At 42.0% G+C, this 23845-nt stretch overlaps 1 protein-coding gene across 3 annotated transcripts in view; it reads right to left on the bottom strand.

Moving 5' to 3' along the window:
- Positions 1 to 1602: 1602 nt before the first annotated feature.
- Positions 1603 to 23845, bottom strand: part of YY1 (zinc finger (C2H2 type) family protein) — a 43921-nt gene continuing 21678 nt past the window's right edge. The window contains exons 3-7 of one of the 3 annotated variants that reach the window (XM_087694798.1): positions 4518 to 4703; positions 3515 to 3705; positions 3335 to 3424; positions 3000 to 3143; positions 1603 to 2782 (exon numbers count right to left, since the gene is read on the bottom strand). In XM_087694798.1, the coding sequence (XP_087550924.1) occupies positions 2204 to 2782; positions 3000 to 3143; positions 3335 to 3424; positions 3515 to 3705; positions 4518 to 4703 (1190 nt within the window). In that variant the 3' untranslated portion in view covers positions 1603 to 2203. The remainder of the gene's footprint in view (positions 2783 to 2999; positions 3144 to 3334; positions 3425 to 3514; positions 3706 to 4517; positions 4704 to 23845) is intronic. The other 2 variants (XM_087694799.1, XM_087694800.1) reach the window with 2 other exon arrangements.

Raw genomic sequence — 23845 nt, 5'->3', positions numbered from 1 at the left:
AGAAAAAGAAAATATAAACTCAACAAGATATCACATTTGATGTTAGTATACCCGTTGTAAGTTATTTACATTGGATTTTAGTAATTCCTACCCTAAAAGTCATTACATTTACATGTTTGAGATTATTTCCAAATAAGCACATTGGTTATGTAAATACGTAATGGCTAAATCAAGTAAACTCAGAGAACTATTATAAACATACCAACATTTAAGTTGGTGTTATGCACAAAGTGTGTTTCATATATCAATTTTAAAAATAATTAAACACCTATTTTTGCATTATAAAAATGTAAGTAAAAGGCCATGGCATATTATCCATTTAGATGTGCTGTCACATTCATAGATGATTATGGAAGAAAAAGCAAGAAACAAGTGTTTACTCACTTTTAAAATTTTAAACTTGAAATTGAAAATGAGATTCAATGTGTATGCACATTAAATATCTTTCAATTAGAAAATGACACCCATCTAACCTATAAGACCCATTATACAAAAACTCCAATCAACATCCAAGAGTGGCAGATTTTAAGAACAAAGCTCTGTGTAAAAAAAATAGCCATCTTGGCTAAAGATGTCTAGTGGCAAGAAAGCATTGCCATGCAAGTGGATATACAAGTTGAAAAGTATCCTTAGATACCCCAAACCAACTTATAAGGCTAGATTGGTAGCTAAGTGTTTCAATCAAGAACATGGTGTTGACTTTGATGAAGTCTTTTCTCTTGTGGTCAAAACGACGACCCTACAATTAGTACTAGCATTGGTTGCTCTGACCTTTATCAAATGGATGTTAAGATGGCTTTTTTACATGAAAAGCCATTGAGTTGAAAGAATAACTTCAAGAAAAATTTGGATCAAAGATATATCAAGGTAAGCAACTCACCACAGAAAGCACCAGTGTTATTTCAAAAGAAGGATGGAACCCTGCATCTGTGCATCAACTACACCAAGTGACTGTCAAAAAAAATATCTAATTTTAAGGATAGATGAATTCCTTGACCATCTTCGAGATGTAAAGATCTTTTCAAAGATTGATCTACAATCAAGCTACTATCAAATAAGGATCAAAAGAGATGACATTCCAAAAAGTACATTCAATACAAGGTACTAGGTATTATCATTACAAATTCGAGGTTACTTCACAAAAAATTCAAGATTTTCTAAGAATGTCTGGGATTATATGCAATTGACATATGCACACCCAACAAATTTTTGTGAAAAGTAAAATAAACACATCACTTGGACTATTTTGAGCAAGAAGAATCTGCTCAACTATGATAAGGATGAAGTTGTACATATGACTATTGGCATCAGAATAGGATCCCCAGCCATTACAGCATTACATAAAATGACACCTAAGGAGAAGCCTAGTGATAGGAAGCCAGGATAATCCCATTTGAAAGTGTTGTATGTTGTATGTATTGCACATGTACACACCCCAGACAAGTTGAGGTAGAAATAATATTCCAAGTTAGAAAACTTTCTCATTAGGCTGAATAGAAAGGACATGACCATTACAAACATGTATCACATTTAAGAGCAAAGCCACAAATTTACCCATTTTCATCTCCTGGTTCTTACTGGGAAGTAAGATAAAAGAGACCGGTGTAAGTCTTTAAAGCTTCGACCCTTAGCCTGAGCTTGAAAATTGCTGTTTTTAAAATGGTTAACATCTTATCTTTTTGTGGGAAAAACTTTCACTTCTGACAGTACATAAAGCAAGCACAGTGACTGTACATAATTAGAGACCAGCTCTCTAGAGGTTTTCCTTTAGGGAATTGTCTCTTAATACCCCTGAGAGGCTGCTTCAAGCTATGCACTTTCTAAATTAAAATATAAAGCTTAATGGCAAAAGAATCCCTTTTTTGGCTCACCATGCGAGCACTGCTTGTTTTGGCACAATGGTATTTTAAGATGTAAGAAGAAATACAAACAATTAGAGATTAAAGACTTCTAACTCTGGTGTGTCAGAACTGTACAACATATCACTGGGGCAGCAGTTACCCTGCATCATTTTCCCAAGAGCTTCAAGCACTGGCTTGGAGCGCACAACTGCTTTGATGGGGATACAAACAGAGCCTCCATTTGAGGAAGATGGTTCTGAAAAGAAAAAATTACACTGAAACCTGTGATCAGTCAATAGTGTTATGCTTCCAGCCTTCAGAACCAATAAGCTGTCAAGAAAGCGCCCATGAAACACCAAACTTTACTCCATGTCATCTTCTGTTTCTTCATCATCTTCTGATCCCATTCTAGGCTGCATCATTCTGCCCAAGTCTTCATCTTCTGTGTCCTCTTGATCTTCTTCTTCCGTTTCCTCACTATCTACTTCCTTCTTTGGAACTTCCTTTCGTCTAACAGTTCGAGAACCCCCTTGAATCTTGAAACTCATTTCTACTGGAGCTGAGGGCACTGGCTTTCTCCGTGAGGTTTTTACTGTAGGCGGTTTTGATATAATGCGGAGTTTTCCTCGTCCAGAGCCTCGTATGACTCCAACCTTACCATTGGGCTCTTTTTCACTACCCTCATCCATATCATCTTCAGCATCAGTACGCCTCCCAACCCTAGAAATTTCTTCAGCATTTTCTTCTTGTGCATGCTCCTTGCGTAGATGAAGATTCAGTTTGTACTCATGAATGTATCGCTTATCACAGCCCTCGTATGGACATGCAAAAGGCCGTTCAAGATTAACTGATGCTGCAGGTGTCGCCACTGCCCTTGGCATTGCAACTTCTCTCTCCACGGGGGGCACTGGAGGAGTAAGTCTTACTTCAGGAGGTATCACCTGTAGCAACAAGGTCCCTCTTAGTAGCTGTGTTAAAATTTTCCCAGTTAATAGTATCCCATTCCTTTTCAGTAATATAAACACATTAGGCAATTGCATAATACCTCAAAGTCGTAGGTATCCCAGAACTTTCAGTAATAGATGCACAGATGCACAAACAAAAACTGTTTTTGTTTGGTAAATATCTATTGAAAGCATTACAAAGTAGAATACATACCTTTTCATGGCAGGACTTTAAGTGTGCACGTAACTTGTATTCATGGGCATATCGCTTTCGACAATCTTCAAATGGACAAATATGATAATTCTCTTGGGTATGTGTGCGCATGTGAGAACGTAAATTGAAATCCAACGAGAAGGCCTGCAAACTCAACATGTTCTCAGCAATTCATGAAGCATTATTACATCAAAAGCAAACAATAAACTCTCGCAGACTCCAAGCAACCTGCAGTGACTTAGAGCCTGTGGCAACTAGAAAATTGCCCTTACGTGAACTATCAGGTAAGCAATTGATTTCAGGTTATTGCAACTCTGGTCACCAAAAATACACACCTTACCACACCCTTCCACGGGGCACACAAAGGATCTCTCTCCTGTGTGAATCAGGAAATGTCTTTTTAGCTTTGAGCTGTCCATAAACCGCTGAAAAGAAAATGTACATAAGCAGTTAAGATGGCTGACCCAGTCCGTATACAAAGAATGATGTCTAACACCAAAAATGTTTAGTCTCACCTTCCCACAACCTTCATAATGACAAACAAACTGCTTTTCTCCATGAATATGGGTGTGCTTCCTCAGTGCACCCTGATCTGTAAAAGCCTTTCCACATCCTTCGAAATTGCAGAGATAAAGAACCTCAAACTCTTCCTCGGGTTCAGGTTCAGCCTGTGGATACTTATCTTTCAAAGTCTTCAGCATATCATCTGACACACAAAAAGACAATTTTTAACATGAGTCTTTCCAGAAAGATGCTATGACTGTTTAACTTGGAAAACGACTTTTAAGCAAATAAGAAACTTAGATTCACTAAATGGCATGCTAGGACAAGATCAGTCCCCTCATACATTAAATAGAGATGCACAAGTAGCATCAAATGTTCAGAATACGAAAGATGCTCAGCAAGAAATGGTTAGCACTAATCACAACAGTAATCTCACTAATGATTTGCCACAGCTTTTATCACTGTGCATAATCTAATCGCACAGGAGTAAAACAAGCTGCACCAACTTCCCCATGCAAAACTTCAGATGCATGCTATGACATCTAATCCAAACTCATCGTCAACCATGGCATATACCACCCTGTGCAGCCCAATGAAAGAGACTAATATTCCAAATACTAAGTTTATATTCATTAAATGTCTGGCTTCGTTCAGATTCTCTTTCAAAACTCCAATCTTTCAAATCACTTCCTTTGCCTAGATCTTCCAAAACAACTGAAGCTCAAAATATTTCAAAATGAAACAAACCTTATGCAATACAGAATCTATTCAAGAGAACATAGTGTAAGTACATGATATTTACACATGGATTTACTAGTAAAAGCCTGACCCATGACAATGTGCCTGCTCTATTATTCCTAAATTCCTCTTATCGTAGCATAGAATAATGATTAACCTCCTACTGATACAACTTATTTACACATACAGCTGGATTGGGGATATAAAAATGACAAGTCCGAAACTGGAATGGCTATCGAGAAGAAAAAAACAAAATATAGTATACGTTAGTCATACCACGACCTTTGTAGTGACAGACAAACTGCTTTTCTCCATGAATCTGAATGTGCTTCTTGATGGCACGCTGATCTGTAAAAGCTTTTCCACAACCTTCAAAACTGCAAAGGTAAAGGACCTCATACTTTTCCTCAGGTTCAGGCTCAACCTGTGGATATTTATCTTTCAAAGCCTTCAGCATATCATCTGATACCAAAGAACAGAGATCAGACATGACCAGATTCTTTAGCCAGAAATTATGCTGAACTTGCTTGAATACACTTCTGAACAATGTCTTAGCATTGGGCAAGAAGCCCAGATTTTTTGCATGACACATTAAGATGGCATTTTCCTTTTGTCAGACATAGGAAGGATACCAAATTTGATTTTCTTCTTAGAAGAGAACCAATATGCAAACTAAACTCCAAAGTCAAATACTTGGGAATGGCTGGCTATCATACTTTAAGAGAACACAAGCAAACAGAAAATCAAATCTCTTAAACCAATTTCCACCATTAAAAAAACATTAAGCCTAAGCTATATGCCAAAAGCCTCAAGGTTGACCCACCCACTAAAATGACCATCACAAGCTCCTGACTCGACATGCCTAGGCCACACCTCACACTTAAACACAAACAATCAAAAACTGCAATGAACATATTTACACCTCAAGCCAAAGGCATAAGCAGCGGAAATTCCAACTCAGTTGCTGTGCACCTTCTTGCATCTCCTCTACAGACACATTTTTGTCCTTACCACTTTACTTATTTTACAAATGTTAAAAACTGTAGGTGGACTACCATGGCATTTTGGCAATTCACATTGACATGGTGGGAATAAAACTCGACTTGGTGGAGGAATCAAACAAGAATACTTCGTATTGCACTTGTCAAGAGGATGTGAGACAAAATAAGTGCATCATCTACTTGGTCCAAAGGAAACAATTTACTGAAGTCTAGCTGGGGTAGGATGGTTTGTCTACTATTAAGGAATTACAAAGGTGACTCACTCATAGACCACTTGGGATTAGGGGTTCATGAGGAGATAACATGAAAGTGTGATTGATCTCCTATCCAAGATATTCACACATGGAGAAAAAGATAACTCCTAATAATGGCCTCCATAGGATTGTGGACTATAAGTGGAACATTTAATGGTGTGCAGATAAGTGCAAACGTCTTGGATGAGGTTCCTCCACTTTCAATTTGATATCACACAAAATGCCTGTAAAGCCTGTTGATGCTACAGCAAAAAGTGAGGCAAATGAATTAGAGTTCAAAGAGTTGAGAAGTGCCTACTCAAAACAGTGACACATGAATTGAAATTAAATCACAAAGAACTGCAAATCGGATATATGGAAGGGAATCAATTCATCATGAATATGGTTTTAGTTCTACATTGCTACACAAATTTGCCGAACCTTCCATTAGCACATGTAAGTGCAGTTGATCCTCAAATGGCTCATCTCCAAGTAGCGAAGGTTGTGAGGGTTTTCCCCCTATTAGCACACATGATCCATCATGTGTAATACAGCCCTATGTGAGGGGTTTCCCCTAGTTGTGCTACCCACACAATAGTACCAATCCATAAGGCAATAACCTACAGAGCCAAGCAACTACAAGATGATCATGATTGGTCATACAATACCCAAGATTTTGGTTCTATGAATCTACTCATTCGCATAAACTGAGAAAAATGTACCAAGAGACATGGCAATAGAGCAATTGGACAAGGTTGCTTCAAACAAGGACGTCACTAGAATGTGAAATGTGAATGAAATCTTAACATTTTTAATTAGCCTTGCATATGATCTTTAACTATGCTAAAAAATTGTTCTTGCCGTCGCACTGCGCTACTCCCCCGTCCTCGTCATCGTACCAGCACGCCCCCACCTACTGCTGCGTGGTGCGCTGCTCCCCTGCCTAGTCCCCCCCCCCCCCCCGGTGGTGCGTCTGCCCCCCGTGGAGCACTCCTCCCTAGCGCCACCCCACCCCCACCCCCGCCAGCACTGCCCGGCCTCATCCACCCCCACCTGCTGTCCCCCCGCTATGATCCCCTGCCATTGCTTGACACCAACTCTTCCCCCCACCATGATACCCCACCTCCTCCGTCAGATCCCCTCGCCCTCTCCACTTGACCCCCCCCCCCGGCCTCTTCTACTCTATGGCCTCGACCCCGTCCGGTAGACCCACCATCCACGTTGTGCCCGTGGTGAGCCGGCCTCTAGTGGTGTCCAACACCTCCCCCACCATCAGAAAACAGCATTTCCTCCCCTTCCCGCCATCGGCCCCGCCCCCCTCCTCCCCTCCAATTGCTCCCTCCCTCTGCAGCAACTCCCCCGATAGCATAGCAGCATGATTGGTTGTTTCTCAGTAGGGACGTGCAATGGAAACCTCTAGTTAGATGTCAGTGCACTCTGCGAGTGCCCCCAGCCAAACACCTTGCGCATCGTCCTCTCTAAGGAACAGCTCTAAGCCGTCCGTGCCACAGAGCTGGACCTAAAAGAAACAGCGATCTTTGGTCAGGTCGTAGGACACTCCCCATCTAGGGCCCAACTTTGGGATTGGCTTCACTCTACGCTGCGCATTGGCACAACCATAGTACGAGGGAGTTTCGGAAACAAGGGGAACAGAAACGGTAAAAGCCGGAGTTTCAGAGTTTTGGCCAAATTTTGGAAATGGGGAAACGACGTTTCGGATTGTACACTAAAAAAAATACAGTATTATGTGGGTATGTAAATATATCAATGCCTACAATAACATGTATCTAAATTTCATACAAAACTTTGAGTCTTTAAGTCATATGATTGAAATCATGATTCATTATAAATGTCACGACTCACGACTCATGAGTGAAGATTGAGGAGTCAAGATTGAGGACTCAATGGTTGAAACTTAAAACAACTTAACACAATTAAGATTCAATTTTCAAAACTTAAGGCCACAAAATGAATTAGAATTTATGACTCATGAATAATCTATAATCTAAAGAGCAGTGAAGACTAACATCAAGAACGATGGAACAAGAATCAAGATGCATGATAAGTGGGATCAAGATACAATGATACATGTAACTATGTCATGTGAATAATCTGTAAAAACTCAAAAGTCTAGTGAGGCTATAAGTATCAACATCAATGAACAACTGGCAACTATAGTCTAGACTCTGCACTGCTAAATTGACTTCTATATATCACAAGTCATGACTCATGACTCACCCGGACTCTGAGGATCTGTGCACCATTGACTCCAAGGACCCTGATCAAGAAGTTGATGAAGCAGCCTCAGCCTCATCCTCAGACTGGCTTTGACTCTGCCTGTGATGCACAACCACGAGTGGCCCTTACTCTAATTCTCATCTGTGCACGAGTCTTGTGCACCGATGCCAATAGCTCCTCGTAGAGCATGGAGTAGATATCCCGCTCCTACTGTGGTATCTACGGAATGTCGCGCACCTTCTCTATATCAATCTTGTCAATATTCACTTGTAAAGATGAACGAGACAAAGATATATCATATTAGAGGAGATTCGATATGTTTAATATTCATACATATCACAATTTACAATAAAACTTCCAAGCAAATTAGCAATGTCAAGTGTCAAGGACTCAAGGTTAAAAAGTTAATTATACATAATACTAATCATTACCAATTTACCTCTGAAGGCTCAGGGGACAAAGCGGTCCTTCCAAAAAGCTGGAGATTACAATGTCAAAACACTAAACGCTTCAACTGGGCAGTTGTGAGCTTGTTTCTCTTTTTGGTGTGGAAGAGGGCCCATGCGCTCCAATTCCTCTCAGCAGACCTTGAACTATAATCTTACGAGAGGACCCGAATGGCAATGCGTTTCTATTCAAATTTAAGAGATTGAGATTAAGTAATTAGCAATTGCTAATATGCAAGCCACAAAATTAACATTTGAGTGGACAATAGATTATAGAATCTGTTACCTAGGTTGCATAATGCATTAGATAATCAAGATTCAAAATATAAAAATCATCACTTACATACCAAAGTAGAAGCACAATTGTTGCATTTCTCCCACCAAGAGAGAGACTGAAGCTGTGTCTCTTGAAGCCTAGCTTACTCGCCCAAAATGAAGAAAATGATTGCAAAATGCCAGTAAATCATCCTCTACTCTCCTCATCATATCTATATCATCCCCTGTGAGGCATCTCATATACTCCATGAAACCCTCCTCTAACTTCTCGCTAGTGTATTGCTCCTCGTTATACCAAAGGGGATGCAAGATATGTATGATAGCATAGATTGATTTATGAAACCAATCCCATCGTGCATTCCACACTGCACGAATCTCATCAACTCTTTAGAGCAAAGGATAATGAATCATAGATAAAATAAGTTAAAAACTTAAAAGTTAGAATAATGATCAATCATCGAGGAGTCGTTATTACGAAATAATTACATGTATTAAAGTTAAACAAAAACTTACTTATCTTGGGATAAAAAGCCGTTGCGAAGCAAGGCCTTGCCAATTTTATCCATAAACTCATATAGAAGCCCTAAAGTACTTCCCTCCATATCAGTAATGCGCAATACAGTGTAAATACTTTTTACCAATGCCTCTGCCTCAACCCACCAACTCTCATTTAAAATATTGTGTCTAAAAGCAAGAGCCTTTGAAGACTCCCTGTCACTCTATGTGAGCTATTCCTCGCATGCAATGGTCCGTATCAAAATTGGACGGACTCGTATCAACCTCTCCAATACAATAAACATATAAGCAAATCTAGTGGTGGAGGGCTTCAATAGCTAAAGTGTACTATTGGCTCGAAACATGCTTGTGACGGATAGCGTCTTCTTCACAAATCTTATCCTACTTGTTGTCGTCTTGGAAGTGTCATCCACCCAAGATATTTGCCCAACATCGTCAATAAACAAGTCAAGGCAATGGGATGCACATGGAGTCCATACTATGCTAGAAAACTCCTCCTCAAGCATACGTCCCATAGACACACAATTGCTTCCATTATCTATCACCGTTGCACCACATTTTGAACTCCTACGTCCATGAAGATTTGTCGTATGTGCTCCCAAATGAAAGCTCCTGTGATAGTAAGACCTAAGGCAGAGGTATCAATGGCCCTAATGAACATGGTTCCTTTACATGAAGACACCAAAACATTGTAAACATTCCTTCTACGCATATGTGACCATCCATTGCATAATATTGTGCATCCATATTTCACCCATGTCTCCTTCAAGGGCTCCAATTGAGCCTCTATGGATACTTTCTCTTTTCAAAGCTCCCGTGTGCGTGATGCTTCTCCGGATGGGCCTTTCCACTAACACCCTATGTGACTTGCTGCCCTGATTGTCTTCCTCCATTGATGTGTAGTGGCCACATTGAAAGCAATAGCACACCGAATAAATAAGCGTGTGAGTTCCCTAGTTGCCTTCACAATTGCTTGCCTCTGAAGTCCTGTATGGATACTTGCACCATGCAAGGAGCCCTTTTGCCCACCACCACTAGAAGATGGCAACGAGGTCCTTTGAGGCCTACTAGCCTCTCTTTGTCCCACTTCTGCTTCATTAGAATAAGAGGAAAAAGAAAAAGAAGAAAAAGAAGAAAATAAGGAGGATGGACCTTGAGAACCGAGGAGGCGGCGGCGAGAGCTAGAGTGTGCCACGCGAGTCAAGAGTCGAGAAGTTTGAAACCGGACTCAAATCGCGATCCAGCACGTTGGATAACCAACACCAAAACGAGCCGCAGAATCGCGAAACGGCGGTCTGCTGTTTCCATTCAAGTCCGAAATGGCTGGTCCATTTCGGCAACTCCGAAACGGCGTTTCAGAATACTATAACCACATCTCCCAGTGGATTGGAGAAGGAGGACTAGCACTCTTTTCCCAACAGTGGCCAGGTTGCATGATGGACATTACCTGGTGGACTGGTGCTGAGGTCCCACATCTGAGCATTATCTTTTGAGCCTCTCCACAGTGGAGAGCAGTGATGGATATAATCGAGTGGCCCCTGGCACAAGCGGCCCGGTTCTACCAGTATATAGAGTCGCGCCTCTTAGTCTGGCTAATAGATGCCCTCAAGATACCACCAAGAGCATCTATCACCCCCATGGTCCGCCCGAGGGCCACCATTGGAAAATGGAGTTCACTGTCTAGGCCTACAGCAAAGCGTATTTGCATGCCCCATAGCTCTTCTTCTTTATCAGCAGCTTCCACACCGAACAGATGCCTATTCGGTCAGTCACAGGTTTCCCTATGAGTTTACATCTAGTATCCTAGAATGTGAATAGCCTCCACTATAATGGAACACATGGTTCTAGGAAGTTGATTATTCGGCAGGAGTTGCAACCTCTCCTCGCCGGACGGATTGACATTTTACTTTTGTAGGAGCATAAGCTCACTTCCACCCAGGCCCATCGGGTAGGGAAGGTATTTCCAGGCAGTTCACACACTTACTGGGAGTACGCCATTGGTGCCCACGGCAGGAGTGGAGATGTATGTACCTCTATTGGCTCGAGTCTCACCGCATATGTATGTGACCATGGGATGATTGTGGCAGGGAGGGTTCTATGGATCAGATTGGATATTGGGGACTCGTGCCTTGGAGTCCTCAATATCTATGCCCCTACTGAGGTTAGGGCATGCAACACGTTCTAGGGGGAGATCGCAGCAGGACTGCCAGAGGTGGACTCCTAGATTGTTGGAGGAGACTTCAACCTGGACACCTTACAAGACCAGTAGAGCAGAGGCAAAAACTACCAACATATGGCTAGGGAGGATCAGGAGGCATAGGAGGTCTTCCTCCTCACAGTAAGAGCACGTGATGCTTGGAAAGACCCAACTTTCCACAAGAGGGAGAGGTTGCTGGACTTCTCTTAGGGATATAGGCGACTTGGTAAACGTGCAACCGTCGCTATATATATTGCTATTTGGGTTTCTATGTATAATGACACAAATAGCAACAGATCTATAGAGATGCATTTCAAAGCTTATATAAGGGCTTATAAAGGGTGTAACCGGCCTGTTCACTGGAAAGGGCGGTAGTGTACAACCAAAATACATAAATGCTTTCACCCAATTTACAGTCGTCCACTTTACCTGAACTTAAAGACACAGAATGAAGAAGAAATACAGGAAGCTAGAATGCTCCTGTTGCCACACAGACACCCTGTTGGCCCCTAAGTTAAGCGCCCCTTGTGGTATTTCTTTATTTTTAAAAAGAGAAAGTACAATGGGCTGTCTTTCACCTATTCTGGGTGAAATTTGACAGCATAACCGTACAATTACTGACCCAAAACAAGCCGACCAGGAGGGGAAACTCTGCCCAAGTCTGAATCTTCTGGTTGGAGTGCAGATTTGACCATTTCAGACTGCTGTAATTACTGGTTCAGACCTGTTCTGAGACCTATTTTCAACTCATACTATTCCCTGTACTGTTCAGCCCACAGTAAATACTGGTTCAGACCTGTTCTCAGCTCATATTGTTCCCTGCACTGTCCTGCATCATTTGGGCCAAATGCCCCTTGATTCTGGCATCAATCGGGCTCTACAATAGCCTCTGAACAGTCTAGAATCAGAACTGGTTTAGTGCTGTTTCAGGCACTTGCTTGGTGAGGTTACCACCCTCACCTGTCCCTGCTGGGAACTGCAAACATCTGCTCCTGTTCCTGGAGAAAAGAGGCTCTTGCCTCATGCAAAAACAGCATATTCCACACAGCTGTACCTGAATCAGAAGAAAGGCCCTTGATTCTACAGCATAACCATACTGTCAGGGGGAGAGAGAGAGAGAGAGAGAGAGAATATAGGAAGCAAGCTCAAGCCTCTGTGCATCATAGACAAGGTAGACCAGCTCTCAAGAGCTCTCCATCTGCAGCAATCCATCTCCCTTTCACCAAAAATGAGCCCCCCATGCATTGAAACTCGTTTTTTTTTTTGTGCTACCCTCTCTCTCTCCTTTGGGAATTTATGCCCAAATTGTGACACATGGCATACATGTAACAATTTTCATGTTTAAACCTTTCGGTCTAAAATTCTCCATCCTCGGTGCAGAATTTGACCTCGGCACAGACCAGAAGATTGATCCTCGTGCAAAAACGAAGGTAATGACGCGAACAGATTCTGGGGTCCAAAAATAGTAACTCCCTAAATTTTAGGAGTTGCTTCCATTGCATCCCCACTAGTCTTCTGACCATCTTTGCAGACTATGGCTACATCCAAATCTGTAATGTAGCTCAACTGAAAGTGAATTTCCGCTGATGACTCCACATGGACTAATCTTTTGGAGATTTGTCCATCTTTACTTTGAACTAGTCTCTTCCAGACTTGTTCTTCAACACACTTGTCCATATACACTTTCACAAGTCTCTTCCAAGCTTGTCAATCTACAGTGCCATCAATCTCTTCCAGACTTATACTGGACCTTAACTGTCCAGTCTTGGCTCACTAGACATTCCTGTCCGTTTCACAAAGTGGCCATGCAACTCAGGCGTTTAGATTTCAAGAGGGATCCTTCCAAAAAGAAAAACCAAATAAAATATGTAATAAAGAAATCAACAAAAAGGTAATAGTTGTCACAGTCTTGTGACAAAGGGTATTGTAAGTAGTCCTCAATAGCTACAGGTCCTATTCAAGATGTTACAAGGCTTAGAGACCTTAATTTGGATTTACAAGTAGTGAAAAAGCCAAAACAATGAATTTACAAGGTGTTAGACTATTCTTACACCATGAAAATAATATTTCTAAAATATTCTATTTCAATTTTGAAGTAAAGTGTTATAGCTCGTCAATGAAGAGCTATTTGTTAGCTTTTTTTTTTCAATTAAAAAGTTTTGGAGTTTGATATCATGGTGAAAAGTTGTAGCCATTTTTGTGACAGGGATATACTTTGACCACAATGTGACAGTGAGTAGAAATGGTTGGAAACTGTACTTCTCTTGGACTTCGAGAAAGCCTATGATAGGGTTGACTGGGACTTATTAGAGGACACCATAGTCAGGTTGGGCTTCCCCCACGCATGGATCCGCAAGGTCTCTATACTTTACAGATCGGCTACTAGCAAGGTTCTCATAGGTGGCAGCAGGAGGGAGGAGTTTCGACTAGAGAGATCGGTCCGACAAAGCTGTCCTCTGGCCCGGTATCTATTCCTACTCTTTGTAGAGGCAGTCTTACTTTCTCAGGTCACGTGTAAGCGGACTACGTGACCTCCAATTTCTAGTGAGAGCAGAGACGGAGCTGTTAGACTCAACGTATGCAGATGATACCGCACTTTATATAGAGGACAATGAGCTAATGTTGAAGAGAGTCAGACTAGCTTTGGAGGTACCCGGACTCTAGCACGGAGTGGGGCGTCCACTTGGGATTTAGATCAGTGTGCAGAGGGCAGACCGTCTGTTACCTAGGGTTCTAAATGGAACTCGACATCACTCCTGCCCAACCCAGTAGTTTCTTCCAATCCTTAACTCTATCAGGCGGAAGCTGACCTACCGAAGTACTATCTCGCCTTTCCTTAGCGGGCCGAGCCCTGGTGGTCAACCACATTCTCCTAGCGACGACTTCGTACATCGCTTCATGTTGGTGCTTTTCCTCGTCCTATATAGTTCAACTTTGCCACCTAGTACGGAACTTTCTCTCGGCTTGGGATCATAGACCCAAGGTACCAGAGCCTGGCCCTTTTGGGCAATTAAGTAGTCCGTAGGCTCATACCAGGAGAGCAAACTTGGAAGGTCCTACTGCAGGAGGGTCTGCAGGAGTGTAGATCGAGGCTTGGTGGTCACTGGAAGCTGTCCTTGAGATGAATCTTCACGACGACCCAGATCACGCCCCCTAGATCTTCCTTCCTCCGCGACTCACATCGTGTGTCGTAGGGTCTCTGTAAGGCCCTAAATCAGATCCCCCCAAGTTGCCAAGAGGAGATAGACCACCAGCTAGTGATCTGAAACCCGTAGATTAGAGATCAGGACGAGATACAGATTGGTGAGCGCCCCCACATCCAATGGGCTGGTTGGGAGGCCGGCCCTATTCGTACCATCAGGACATGGCGGGAGGTATACAGAATGATGAACCAGTAGGTGTTACAGCAGGCATCAAGTTGTCAAAGAGGAGTTGAGCTGAGAAGAGAGATTGGCGCAGCAATACCTCAGGAGTGGCTTGACCCCCGGATACGAGAGCTAATAGAGCCTGGCGAGGTATGGGCCGCTAGATTTTCACCACCATGTATCCCCCTACAGGTGACAAGCAGAGTGGTTTGGATATGGGAGAGCAGGCCACTTGATGAGCTGGAGTGGGACCCTGGAGAGTGGCTATGGCGGGCCACTATGGTCACCAAGAAGCCACTGAGGTTCTTGGAGTATACAATTAGGATTGACAGACATGTGCTCATCTAGGAGGACATGGACTAGGCGCCTTCGCGTAGCAAATACTCGGCGGAGCACAGCATCATGAATGCCTTTCGTCGGACTTTCCAGCGCCGCCAGTGGGACGACTAGAGGTCGAGAAGAGTATCTTATTTCTTATAGCTTTTGGCACATGGAGGTCTGGTGGTGGGGAGTTGGCTAGCCCAGATGCGGCACAATGAAGGGTGTAAACACTACACACAGTAGATTCTGGAAACTCCAAAGCATTGCCTTTGGTCGTGCGAGGCGGCATAGCTCGTGTGGAGAGAAGCATGCCGCATTCTCCGCCGTCTGGCACCCAGCCTTGGATGTATCTCATGGGAAGCTTTTTGTTGACAAGTAGTCAACCAGGGTTGTCACGTTTTATATGAGGCCGGGATGCAAGACAGGATCTTCATCATTTAGGCTGGGTCATGCGCAGCAGTCGGCTTGGAGGCTTTACCCATCTGCCAGGTACTAGAGACCACAGCAAACCGCTCTAAGGTATGGGAGATCGTAGGAAGTCTTACTAGATGGCACATCAAGAAGGCGCGCTGCCAGGAGGTTTTTGGCGGGGCGAGCCTTTTAGTACAAGTGACTTTGGCAGAGCTCTGGACCTCCATCATCCACTCCCTCTGCGGCCGGTGGGACCAGGTGCAGGGTGAGTCTCGAGCTCATCAAGAGCTCCGTTTCCACGTCCTGAGCACTTGGGGCGGCCAAGACCTATTCTTCATGATGCAAGTAGGCAGCCCCAAATGGCGATACACCCCCCCTCCATGGCTTCTTGCCCCCATTCTCCCCAGGACCCCATGAAAGGCTTATATAAATGATGTACTTATGATTCTACATCAACTCCAGCTAGTTTGTTGAGCATGAACACTCCGTTGTAATCAGTTTTTTGAGTGATATAATCAACCACATTTTACTTACAAAAAATATGATCTTTAACACAACTTGCCATCTCCATGAGTTGTGACATGTTGGTCACGATAGTCTTTATTCAAAAATTCTTGATTCCTTTAGATAGCACAATAAGGAGTTACGAGCAGCAATGCATCCCATACCTTCTTATTAAATTGCTCCAAATTTTTGCATTGTGATGGATCCAACTTATGCTAAGCAATCATAATACCACTTCAAATGTGCTCATCAATTCAAGCAAACATTTGCTTAAATTGTATCCATGTTGATGGTGCTCTACCTTGCATTAGAAGTGCAGACCACTACTACAATGCATCTCCCTTCAAAAAAATGGTTGCCTTTCAAATCTTTGAGAATTCGGTAAATTTGCCTTCTAAAAAAGCCACATCAAACTGTTGAATGAAAATCAAGGCTTTCACTTTATCTTACCACCTCATTATAGTCCTTTGCTAGCCCTTTTAAAATCAACTTATCATAAAGTTGCCGCTACAAACATGTTTATTGGCTATATTTGCATTATAACCACTTCAACCAATCTTACCCTTCAAGCCCTTTCAAAAATGGGATCTACTAGACTTTATTGGTCCAATTTCATTGGCAATAACATATAACAATAACAAGTACATCTTGATGAAAACTAACTAATCTATGAAATGGATGAAAGTATAGACTCTCCCATACAACATTGCCAAATCTGTTGCCAAATGCTTATTTAAAGATATTTTAACCCAATATGGTACCCTGATAGAATTGGTTAATGATCGAGAATACATTTTATTAATAAGGTCAACAAGAAACTTACTTTATTTTTTCTCATTGTGCACAAGAAGTTATCACTATATTATTCGCAGCAACGATAGCTTGGAATATCGTACCACCACCAAAGTGTCCACGTGCCCCATGTTTACATGCTACCCAAAATCCACTGGATTCAACTAAACCAAGATGGCCTTGCATTGCATGTCTACCCCCATTGGTACTAGTTGCTTTTGCTCATTGACAACATTGAGAGCATCTTGAGACTGTTTTGGCATCTCCTTTGGTATATCCTACTATTCAGAAGCATCTAGAGAATGGCTTTTTCCTTTTTCCCTTGTTGTCCGTCTTGGAGAAATTAAAAAACCAAGCTAATTGAGGATCCTTTGCTAATTGTGCAAAGATATCAATTGTTGTCCTTGCCAAAAGGAGGTGCAATAACAGAGGAAAATAAATCCCTATGGGATGTGATATGCCTAGAAGCACCATTGTCAAAGAATCATGTCTTTGCATCCTCAGTAGAGCTAAATGCTCTATCAGCCCAAGAAGAGTCATAACTGTATGTTTAAAAACAATAGTCACAGTCTGCAACAAAAGACGCGGACTCAGTAGCAATAGAAGGTGCATCAAAAACAGACATCCCTGACTCCTCCTCCTCCTTGGCTATGCGCTTTCTACATTCTGTGGTATAGTGACCTAGCTTCTTGCAATAGTGGCACTTGTCCTTCTCAGCTTATGAGCCCCCATGTTTCTTACTGCTCTGTGAAGTACCTAATGTCCTAGAGCTTTGTGGAGCATTTTTAGCTTGGCTGCCCTTGCCCTTCTACATTGCCATAAAAGCCTACTCAGAGGCTATAAAATCCACCCTATTGTTCTTTCTAGTTTGCTCTTTCTCTAAGAGCAAACTAACCAGCTAAAGGAAAGTAAGTGGCTATGGGGGAATCCTCATAGTGAGACTCAAGGCCATGTGAAAGGCCAAATACGAGGGCAACAATGAATTTGAAGTAGTAGAGATCAATTGCACATCTAAGTAATATTTATCTACATTCATAAGCTACTCACACAAGTCCTAAATTTTATTTAATGATCTTGCATAGAATCACCTTCACCCATCTTCACAGTCTCAAGCTCTTTCTTCAAAAAAGAGATGTGTGTCTCATTTTTTCCGACAAACATATGCTCTAGGGTTAGCCATGCTTCTCATAAAGGAACTGCAAACCGAATGTGGGGGATGATAGACCACTGAACCACCAATGCAATCAATGACAATGCCTGAGCATCTTGTGTGTCCCATGCCTTTTGAGTTGCTAATCTCTAGAGATGCAGCTGAGCTAGAGGGGCCTGAATAGGCTGAGTGGGCTAAGTGGGCTTTGCCCACATTCTCCAAGAGGAGGTGTGACAGGAGCCACAACCCTAGGCCGAACTTCTTCACCGCTGACATAATCCCACACATTCTTTGCAATCAGTACATTTTTCATCATAAAAGACCATAGAGAATAGTTGTTGCCATCCCACCTATCCTCCTTGGACACATATGTGAATACATCACCTCCCTGATTAGCCATGGTAAATGTCACTGATCAAGGAGCACAAGAGTAATACTTCAAGCTGGACCAACCTAGAATATGAGAATTTCCAGAAATTACAACAAACACTTGTTGTAATTAGCGAATCTAATCACACTATCAAAAGCTATCTAATGTACACACTGTCCAAAGCATAGACAGTGCTTAGCAGCACAAAAAATGCAAAAGCCCCAAAATTTCTTGTTCCAAAAATTCAGTCTATTATAGACTGTCACTGATGCACATTTGTCAATCTCTGAGCTGACATCAAAAGCCCCAAATTTCTGATCCAAAATGCACAAAATGTTTGCCAGAAATGTGTCCCAGACACTTGCAATAACAGAGATATGCTGCCCAAGCACAAGCCCCTTCCAAAAGATGAAATCTGAATTAAAATTTGATTTAAATTTTTCTTTTACCTCCTTGAACTGAGCTGTGGCGGCAGACGTGGCAGTGCAGGTGGCAATTCAGAGCTGGAGGCGCAGGTCGCACTGGCAGCTAGCAGGCGGCGGCTGACCAAGGCTTGTGGTCAGGGATTGGCCGGTGGCGGTTCACAAGATTGGTGAGCGCTCATGGTGCGCTGCTGGAACGAGCGTAGGGACCAGACCAGAGGGCAGGCACCTGTATCGATGGCGGCACCTGTAGGATGGGCTGCACAAAGCTATGGGGGACAAGGCTGGCGCTGAGGCTGATTTGCAAGGATCAAGACAGAGTACAAGTCTGACTGAGTGCAGAGTTCAAAGGAGGAAGAGTGAGCAGAAGGAGTGAGTCTTGAGAGCATGACACGCTAAGTATTTGGTACAATGACAGGGTGTACCGCTTTAGGTTTTAATAATATATAAAGTACAAGTGTAGGGGTGCGTTCACACCTGAACATCATAAAGGCACGGTGAGCCTTTATTCCAAACAACCTCCCACCTTAAGGCAACGTGCCTAAAGGTAGAGAAAAGAATCAACCGAGTCTGTGTATGTACAAAGCTAAAATACACATATACTATCCAACCCCCATCATGTGGCAGCAATGAGCAAATTGCTCTACTAGAAGACCGTTCATGAGAAGGTTTACAGGGTTATTATCTGTATGTACCTTGACAAGCTCAATGCTCTTGCTGTGAAGTACATCCCTGATAAAATGATAATTCACCTATATGTGCTTTATCTTTGCATGAAAGACAGGATTCCATGCTACCATAATAGCACTCTAACTATCACAATGGAGGATAGGAACCTCTATAATACCAAGCTCTCTCACCAGACGTGAAAGCCATAAAGCCTCTTTGCATGCCTCACTGGCAGCCACATACTTTGCCTCTGTAGTAGGCAATGCAACACACTTTTGCAGCCTGGATATCCAAGAGACTGCTCCACCTATGGACGTGAACACATATCCTGAAGTAGACTTCCTGTAGTCAAGATGACCAGCATAGTCTGCATTTGTAAAGCCAACAACAAATGACTTCTGCTTACCACAGCAAATACACAAATTTTTTGTGTCCTTAAGGTATCTCATGATACCTTCACTGCTTCCCAATGCTTTTTTATTTGCTAACTCCCACCACAAATGCAATGTGAGGACCTGTAGCAACCATAGTGTACATCAAGCTACCAACAATTGAAGCATAAGGTATCTTGGCCATTTCAGCCTTTCCATCATCAGATGTAGGGCTGTCATCTGCACTAAGTTTCATATATGGAGGCAATGGTACACCAATGGATTCCCCCCCCCCCCTCCCATATTGAAACGCTCCAAAACCTTAGTAACAAACTCCTACTGTGACAGATAAAGAAGACCCTTTGATCTGTCCCTGAGTATACGCATGCCAAGAATGTGATTGGCCTCACTAAGATCCTTCATATAAAAGCTATTGTGTAAACTCTGCTTCAAGAAGTCCAAAGTACGAATATCCTTGCCTGCAATCAGCATGTTGTCCACATACAAAACCAAGAGAATAAGGTAGCCATCTTGGTGTATAAGCAATGATCAACTTGAGAGCGATGGAATCCCTGAGATTGCATAAATGTATCAAATTTATGATACCCTTCGCATGCTGCCTATTTCAGCCCATAAAAACTCTTGTTGAGTTTACATACCATGTGCTCTTTCCCCTTTGCAACAAAACCCTTAGGTTGTTGCATATAGATCTCCTCATGTAGATCACCATGTAAGAAAATTTTTTTTTACATCCATCTGTATGAGTTCCATATCTTTAAATACAACCAAAAAAAAGTTCATCAAAATCAAATCCATATTTTTGCTTGCACCCTTTAGCAACCAGTCGTGCCTTGTACTTTGGCAAACAATCAGAAGTGACTTTCATTTTGTAAACCCATTTGCATGGTCATACTTTCTGCCCTTTACGCAAATGCACCAAATGCCAAGTGCCATTTTTTATGAGAGATTCTATCTCTGACAGCATTGCCTTTCGCCATTTCTCGTTGTCTTTTTTGTCCATTGCTTCCTGGAAGCATGATGGCTCACCACAATCTATCAACATGATATAATCAGCCACATAACTGATACCAAGAACAAACCTATTTGGCTGTCTTTGCACTCTAGTCGACCTACAGACCCAATGATCAAGATTTGTTAGCTGTTCAGCCTGCAAATCTACATTAACAGCTTGCGTTTTGCAAGTTCAGCATGTTGTACAACTAGTTTTGGTTGTTCCAAAGGCATTTGTTCTTGCTAAAAATGTAGTACATCATGGGCAAGATCTTGCTGATCATTTTCAGCATTATTCCTTACATTTTCACGGACATATACAGCAAGTATTTGCTGTTGTCTAACGAGAATTCTTTGTTGTCCTATCGGTACATCCTCATGAATACAACCCTTCCGACCTCCTCTATCTTTTCGAGCTATTTGTGCATGCGATCTTCCCGAAGATAACATCATTGCTACATACTACTTGTCTTTTCTCGTGATTCCATAATCGATACCCCATTTCACCTTTATCACCATATCCTAAGAAAATACATTTACGAGACTTTGGCTCAAGTTTGTTGCGTTCTTCCTTGCGAATGTGTGCAAATGCCTCGCAGCCAAACACTCTCAAGTGAGCATATGAAGGTGGCTTGCCCGACCACACTTTTTAAGAGACTACCCTCCCCTCCCAAAGATTTGTTTGGTGATCGATTAATCAAGTGTACAAATGTCATAACAACCTCTGCCCAAAATCCGTAACGTAAAGCAATATGTGACAACATTGTACGGACCTTGTCTTGAATACTCCTGTTCATACGCTTTGCAATACCATTTTGGGGTGGATTACGAGGGGCGGTGAGCTCCCTTTTAATCCCTTTGTTGTCACAAAAGTCCTGAAAGCCTTTGGACACATATTCCCCACCATTGTCAAAGTGAAGATACTTTAATGTCTTGCTAGTCTGATTTTCAACAAGTGCCAGGAATTTTTTAAATTTATCCAAGACCTCGTCTTTGCGATGGATTGAATAAACCCATACTTTGCATGTGGCATCATCAACAAAGGTAATGAGATACTTCTTGCCCTCTAGAGATAACCCTGGCATTTGACATACATCTGAATATACCAACTCTAACAGTGAAGACTTTAGAGAAAGAGATTTTTTATGTGACGTTTGAGCATGCTTGCCATAAATACAATAATCACACTGTTCAAAATCAGCATACCTCAAAGATAGCAAATAACCCAAGCGAGAAAGCACTTTCATTCCAGTTTGACTCATGTGTCCCAACCGACTATGCCACAAAGAAACACTTGTCTGCTTGGTTATAGTAATAAAATGGTCACACATACTAGATACATACAAAGAATACAAAGTATTACCTTTGGAGCCCTTGGTAACAATGCGAGAGCCCTTACAAATTTTCCATTTGCTATCCCCAAAGGTGGTGTGATAGCCTTCATCATTTGGTTGCCTTGTGCTTATCAAGCTCTTCTTGAGTTGAGATACATGCCTCACATTATGCAAAACAAACATGGAGAAATACTGAAATTCTAGTTTTACACTGCCAATGCCTGCAATTTTACATACATAGTTATCCCCCAAGTGGACAATACCACGTGCACCACCATTGTAGTCAGAAAACTACTCATGGTGTGGTATAACATGAAAAGACGCACATGAATCAAGTATCCAAGTGTGCATGTCATCCTCAAAATCTGCAATCAATGCATGTGCACTCAAAGAAGAAGCAAGAAGTACATCACCGTCACTATCATTCTCATAAGTGACTACATTTACCTCTTCTATCTTCACACTGCTCTTCTTTGCAGGCTGGCTGTCGTTTTTCTCAGCCTTGTTGTCTTCAGTGTTTTGTTTTTTTCTTTCTCTTTCTTCAATTGAAAACAGTCATGTTTGTAGTACCCTTTCTTGCCACAATGATGACACTCCACATTTTTTCCATGAGACCTGTTGCATGCTCAATTTTCAGAATTGCCCTTTTGCTGAAATCTGCCTTGAGTATGCAATGCATTAAAAGACTTGTTTGCTGAATTATTTTGCCTGTTGAGTTCTTCCATCAGCAAAGAACTCTCCACGTTAGAATATAATAGCTGAGCATTTGAGTTACTCAAAGTTGTCCTGAAAGTATCCCAACTTTCAAGCAAAGTGCATAGCAAGAAAGTAGCCTTGAACTCATCATCAATATAAAAATCCAAAGCAATCAGTTGACCAAAAATGGAGTTGATTTCATTCAAATGTACAAACATGGTTGTACCTTCATGCGAAAGTCCATCAACTTTTTCAGCCAATAAACCTTGCTAGCTGCACTTTTTTGAGCATACAATTCTTCATGTCTTTGCCACATTGCATATGCTGAATTCAGCTTCTCTATATTAAAGAGCAAGTTGTCTAACATTGAGAGCTCAATGGTAGAGCGTGCAAGCTCATCCAAATTATCCCACTCTTCTTGTTCCATACCTCCTAGTTTTATTCCCTTCGCTTTGATGGGCTTCACCTGTTTTTTCTGCACCAAGACCTTGTAGCATTGTTTTTACCATATTGCAAAACTATATGCACCCTCAAGCTTCTTGATATGTAGAAGATTGCTGCTATCACTGTTCCTAGCCATAATTTGCAACACTAAATTAACTCAAAAAATCACCAAATGCAAGGCCAAATATCACACAAGTGACCATAGTACACTGCAAGTACCAACCAACAGTGAAAATCATGAGATTGAAGAAATTCAGATCTGCAAATAGATTTTCAGAAGTAGAGAGTGTCTGCAGCTACACTCCACAAGCAATTACAACAACATTTATAGGCCAATGCACCAATTACATGTGAAATCCCCAAAATTTGACTCCAATTTCTGCTCCAAAAGCATTCAGGGCACAAATTTGAAAATTTCGGTCAAAACCCCAAAATTTCAAAAGGAAATCTATCCAAGTTGCATCAATACATGTACCCAAGTGCATATACCATGCAATTGTTGCACAAATTGAAGAAATTTTGCAAAAGCTCCAATTTTCTTGGATCTGGTGTGCACAAAACATGAAAAGCCCCAAAATTTATCGGTCAAAAGTGCACCGAAATTACACACTATGCGTGTGCACACAAACGCCCGTCAATGAAGAAAAACTATAGGAAATAATAAAAATTTGAAAAAAAATTTGTATATTGCGTGCTGCCTATTGTTTGTGTTGGCCTGTCGGCTAATTGCGCACCGCGACTCCGTCGGCTGACTGCAATTGCGTTGTTGTGTGTTGCCTCTGACCTACGTGCCCATCGCCTGCTCACTGCACCCCTATCACCTGTCAAATCTACATG

This window comes from Lygodium microphyllum, chromosome 15, assembly GCF_053477565.2.
Source record: "Lygodium microphyllum isolate KBCC chromosome 15, Lygodium_microphyllum_v1.1.10, whole genome shotgun sequence".
Taxonomy (NCBI): Eukaryota; Viridiplantae; Streptophyta; class Polypodiopsida; order Schizaeales; family Lygodiaceae; genus Lygodium; species Lygodium microphyllum.
This window is presented reverse-complemented; position numbering and strand designations above follow the sequence as displayed.